Here is a 5,389-nt window from a genome sequence, read left to right as displayed (position 1 = left end):
GGGGGGGGGGGGGGGGGGCGGCGGCTCTTCTCGTCTTCCTGGATCCTGTCCTGGGGAATCGCTCGAGGCTCCCCAAGAGAGCATCCTCGAGTAGCGAATAAAAAATATCTTTTTCTCAAAAATAAGCAAAGAAATGAAGCACTTAAAAACTTTCTCTCTTTCTCTCTTGTTCGCTACGAAAAAATGGAAAAGATTCAGTTACACTGTAAATGGTGAACTGAACTCTTTTGGAGCCTTCCTCTTGGTCCGCGCTCTGCTGACTCGTCGGCTGAGACTCGGGGTCACCCTGGCACATGGCTTTCACCCAAGCCAGAGCTTCCGGGCTCGCGGCTCTTATACAGTCTACCCGACCCAGGGCGAATCTTCTTATTCCCGCGCTTTCGTACGTCGCCACCAACTGTCCATGCAATCTGATCGTCCGACAAATAATTACCTCTCGAGCAGACCATTCATTTATCCTATATCTATATATATCGACATAGTCGCGCATCTATCGTAACGTGACTCTACACTATGTTGAATTCACCTGAAGTACGTGAGCTGCAGTGCCAGTTGCACGTAGACGTCGGGACTGATGTTGCAGGACTTTACGAACTCTTTGGAGTATTCCTCAAACCATAGAATGCACAGGTCCAGATCCTCCACCAGCCTTCGTAGACGTGACCAATAGAGCATGAGTTATAAGAGTGACGTGTACAACGTACAGTCCCAGAAAGGAAATTGAAATGGCGACTCTGTAGAGACTTACGCGTCGAAGGTTGTCATGGCGTCTCTGATGTCGCTGAGACTCTGTTCGGACAGGTGCCATTCCAATTTCTCCGGTGCCGGCAAGTGCGACGGAATGAGGTTTCCGTCTGGAGGCGGCATCGCGTCCACCTTCTCCGTGAGTTCCTCGAACGCCGTAAAAACGGCTGGTGCTTCGCCAGCCGAATGCTCATAGGTCAGGCCCCACATGCCGTCCTAGTGTCGCCAAGGATATTCAATCAGTGAGAAATGATCTGTCCAAGTGTCTTTAGAGAGATTAGAGAGAGAGAGAGAGAGAGAGAGAGAGAGAGAGCGACGGGGAGGAGATAGGAGGACCAAGGGAATCGGAGGCATTGAGTAAATGAGCAACATCGCCTTCCTTGACACCGATAAAGGCTCGCTTGCATAACGCGCGACGCGCGACGCGCGATGCGTTCTCGCGGAGAAAGTGTCCTGGGAGAATCGGAATGGATCGGAAGGCCAGAAGGTGAAACATGGACAAGTGGACTTTGGCAATGCGCCACGAGCCGACAAGTCGCCGACTCTCGACGAGTCGATCAGCAGCAACTGACCTTGCCCAGGATCGCGTGGAAGGTCTTGTCGAACCATCGATTGGCACCTAGATGTCTGGAGCCGCCGCCGTGAAGAGCATGATGAAGCACGTTTGCGTAGTCCCGATTGCCGATCCACCGGTCGTCGCGCCTAAGAGGATTGTTGAAGGTGCCAGGTAGGACGTCGTCGTCGATGCAGACGACGCAGAGACATCTCTCGAGGAGCTCGATGTTGTGCCGATTTTGATCGTCTGAAAGATCGAGTGACGTTAACTGTTGGTTAACGTTGAAGGTTATAACGGGGGATAACGGAATCCTCAGGTTAACGAAGAGGGAGTCGTTAGATCATCCTCGGGCACGCGGAGGCACGGTTATTCGATTTGCCGAGGATGGCTGCTGGGGTTGCGTGAGGTCGAGTTGCGGGTTAGGGAGCTAATGGGGAATATTGCGAATATTGGTAAGAGGAGAACGGCTGGATAATTATGGTGGTAGGCCTGAGTCGCGCCATCCTGAAGGGATCGACCGATAGAGGGTAGAACCCAGTAGACGCTACAGGCCCTTTCAGTTGGCGCGGATCGACCGACCTTTGAGCAACTCCTCGCGAGCCTGGGCCCAGACTGGTCTTCGCGCTGTGGTCAGGATGCCTACTGGTGGAGTTCTGGGGTCGGCTTGTATCTCCATGATCTTTAAGATCTGCTGGGTCAGTTCCGCTTCCGTTACACGTCCTCTGTCCGAGGCTCTTACCGGGATGCTGTAAAACTACGGATACACGAATCTCTTGAGTATTTGATATCAGGCTGTGATGGATCATCTTGATTCTACCTGGTTGTGATGAGCGACGATTATGTGGTTGCCGGAGGAGACTCTGTCCAGCACGATCTGAGTGTCGACTTCCTTTCCTGGTCGCCGATAGATACGCAGGACCTGATAGTGCTGAGCCATGCACAGTGGCTGCAGGGACTTGCCATCCTTGGACTTGACTCGCTCCACCTCCAGTTCGGATCTGTCGAGGAACAGGGAACAAGGGAAATCTGTCAAACGTTATCATTAATGGTGTCTTGCTATTAAAAGCCAAAAAAAATGGCTGCGCTACTCGTGGCAGTGAGGGAATCGAAGGATCCTGAAAGAAAGCACAGAGTCCTTGCAGGAAGACCAGGTCGCGAATCCCGGAGCTTTGAGCCTCTATAGAGGCGCATCCTCTTTATCCTCGCTTTCTATGGATCTTACAACCGGGATTTCCTCGCAGACAGGCCTCTAAATTGATTCCAGCCTTCCAGTCGGCATTGCTAATGTGGCTTCTTTTTGTCCTCGTTAACGGGCAGACATTCAGGCGGGATTCAATCTTCCTGGATTCTCTATCCGGCTGGTTAATATTCGTCAAAGTAAAGAAAAAGAAAAAAAAAAAGAAAAATTAAAGAAACCGTCTGCGGATTTCTTGTTTTGACATTCACGATGAATAAAAAGTACGAAAGTGACTAATGGGATTCTGTATAAGGAAGCGCAGAATGTTCATCGAGTACGCGTCTTACACGGACACCGCGTCGCATTGGAATTGCAAAATCTCAAGGAAACCACCCACGTCCACGTTCGCTCTTACCTGTCCAGCGATTCCTGATAGTTGAGCAATTCCGTCAAAAATCGCGCAAGAAAAACAGCAGCTTCACGCTGATTGGCGAATTGCTTAGGTCTCGCTGCCAATCCGGGATTGCTGTTAATTGGCAGCGCCAGAGGAACCGACAGATACATGTCATTGAGCCACCAGTCAGTCGCCTGTCAAAATATGAAAAGACCACTATAAGTATAACAAGGGACGAGCGAAGCACGGACCGTACAAAACAACCAGCCCGAGTTTTCATTCCGCGACGCGACGTTCGTAAGCCGCGTGCGGCTAGAAATTAAAGAGCGCGACAATCGCGTCTCCTAATCCTTATTTAATGATCCAGTTTTGTCGGACGGAAAATCCTTAATCCTGCCAGAAATATAGAACTTAAAAAAACATAGCGACTAAAAGTAACATTTTTTATATATTTTTTTTTTTTCATTAGCAAATTAATTTTTACTTTTCTTTTTTTTTGTTAAATTAATTCGTCTTCGATTCACTCGACGTACAATGAATAAAGCGCTATTTGAATTTTGATCCGGACGAGTGCAAGCATTCCCAGGCTGGGTATACAGCAGAGCTTATTTATCGACGAGGCAGGAATAAATGATATAGTTTAAAAGTAGAAGTTGGCGAACCCTGCGTGTTTACCACTCGACTGCGAAGGAGTCCAAATCATAGCCCAAGCACAGAACTGGCTTTGTAATACGATCGATCTGGGTCACCGACGACGGACGTACTACAGCATGAATCTTTTAGGAGGTTCCGTATAGGGCTTGATAATTCATCAGTTTTTCACGTAAACTTATAGATAGAAACGCTAAATTTAGACGATAAACTTATAGATAGAAACGCTAAACGACTAAATTTCCATGAACCAGCTTCCCTAGATCCGTGACGTTAAATGCGGACGAGTGAAATTGTCCTCCCCAAAAGAAGAAAAGCGATGCACCACAAGAGGTATTCATATTGTCAACAGTCCACAGCATCGATTCCTATGTACGTCATAGGTCCACGTGATGATTTCCTCATTCATTCACAGTGATGAATACCTCGCTCCATACAGTGGCCTGTATCTAACTTTAGGCACGTATAAAAAATAAAGCTAACCTCACACCGAATACGCTTCGGTCAAAAGATAATCCGTCAGGCAGAATTGGCCGCTTTGATTTTCACAGGACGTCACAGGTGAATCCGAGTAGCGCGTCCTATAAATATTGTCAAGTCTTTCCGTTGCGCAACGCCGTAACACGAGACGAGAGAGAGAGAGAGAGAGAGAGAGAGAGAGGCTGTGCGAGTGTCACGTGAGTTATCTCGTGAGCGGATGTGCGTGCGCGTGTGCTCGACCGGATTAAATTCGGGAAGGGCAATCAGGTTCCGCGATAATTGTTTATTCAGACGGAAGTGTCGCCGGCGTCCTCTCCTCTCGATTGTAAATGGACCCTTTCTCTCTTATTGCTCCTATTGCTCCTATTGCTCCTATTGCTCTCTTAGGGCCCATTCACACGTTTCTACCTACGAACCCCGTCGCCGTGCTACCTGATGCTACCCATAATCCATTTTAGCGATTGATCTCGTTCCTCGAGTTATGAAATCCTGTCACATTGATTCCCATTCGATTGCGATCGGAATCCTTTACGGCCGCTCGGTTACTCAGGTTCGCGCGTCGAGATTCGCCGGTCGAGCCATTAGCGTTGCAAAATCATCCGTGTTTCTGTGTTCCCTGTGTTCCGCAATGGGACGAGTTCGAAGTGACGTGCGCGATGCATTACCAACCTCCTCCCGTAATATGGATTACCCTTCGAATTGAAGCCGCGACGCTGGGACGTCAGGAGGCTGCGGTGTCGATGTACATAGAGCTCACGATTTCGACACGTTCGCCGCCTGAGGAAGCGAAGCGAAGCGCGAGACTCGAGTCGATCGCGAGTAAGAAACATTTCAATGGAAATCCCGGCAGCGAAATTCTTAAGATTTCATCTTCTTTTTATTTTATTGGCTAACTCGACGTTTTTACACGAGAGATCGAGATTCAGTTTTATCCCTTCTCTCCTTTTTTTTTTTTTTTTTTTTTTTCATCTTTTGAAAATACGCTTGTCGACTCGGCTGTGGAGATTTATACGAGCTACCGATCTCGATGCTCACTCGGGACTCTCACTGTATTACGTATATACCAGCCACGGGACTCTTAACGAGTTGCGTTACTATAAAGTAGCCAGGTTGGTGCTGTGAGGAAATATCGTAATAACAATATCTTAATAGTTAATGCAACCGATGCTAATGGTAATTTATATTTACGCAGCCTACGTGATAACTCGATCGGACGCAAAGCGATGTACGTGCTGATTGGGAGAGAGAGTAGAGAGAGAGAGAGAGAGAGAGAGAGAGAGTGTATTATTAATTGGAAGGGCAGCTTCCCCTCGCGTTTATCATTCCGTGGAGGTGGATGTGGAGGTGGAGGAGGAGGAGGAGGAGGAGGAGGAGGCGGAGGAGGGGG

The 5,389-nt window shown here is 48.5% G+C and overlaps 1 protein-coding gene across 1 annotated transcript in view; it reads right to left on the bottom strand.

Moving 5' to 3' along the window:
* Positions 1–5,389, bottom strand: part of LOC107264510 (choline O-acetyltransferase) — a 16,319-nt gene that overhangs the window by 3,313 nt on the left and 7,617 nt on the right. The window contains exons 3-9 of the mRNA XM_015732839.1: positions 2,893–3,065; positions 2,118–2,298; positions 1,880–2,054; positions 1,317–1,546; positions 749–960; positions 527–649; positions 224–410 (exon numbers count right to left, since the gene is read on the bottom strand). Of these exons, the coding sequence (XP_015588325.1) occupies positions 224–410; positions 527–649; positions 749–960; positions 1,317–1,546; positions 1,880–2,054; positions 2,118–2,298; positions 2,893–3,065 (1,281 nt within the window). The remainder of the gene's footprint in view (positions 1–223; positions 411–526; positions 650–748; positions 961–1,316; positions 1,547–1,879; positions 2,055–2,117; positions 2,299–2,892; positions 3,066–5,389) is intronic.

This window comes from Cephus cinctus, unplaced genomic scaffold (genome assembly GCF_000341935.2).
Source record: "Cephus cinctus unplaced genomic scaffold, Ccin1 Ccin1_scaffold0173, whole genome shotgun sequence".
Taxonomy (NCBI): Eukaryota; Metazoa; Arthropoda; class Insecta; order Hymenoptera; family Cephidae; genus Cephus; species Cephus cinctus.
The sequence above is the reverse complement of the archived record's forward strand: the minus strand, read 5'-3'. Positions and strand labels throughout refer to the sequence as shown.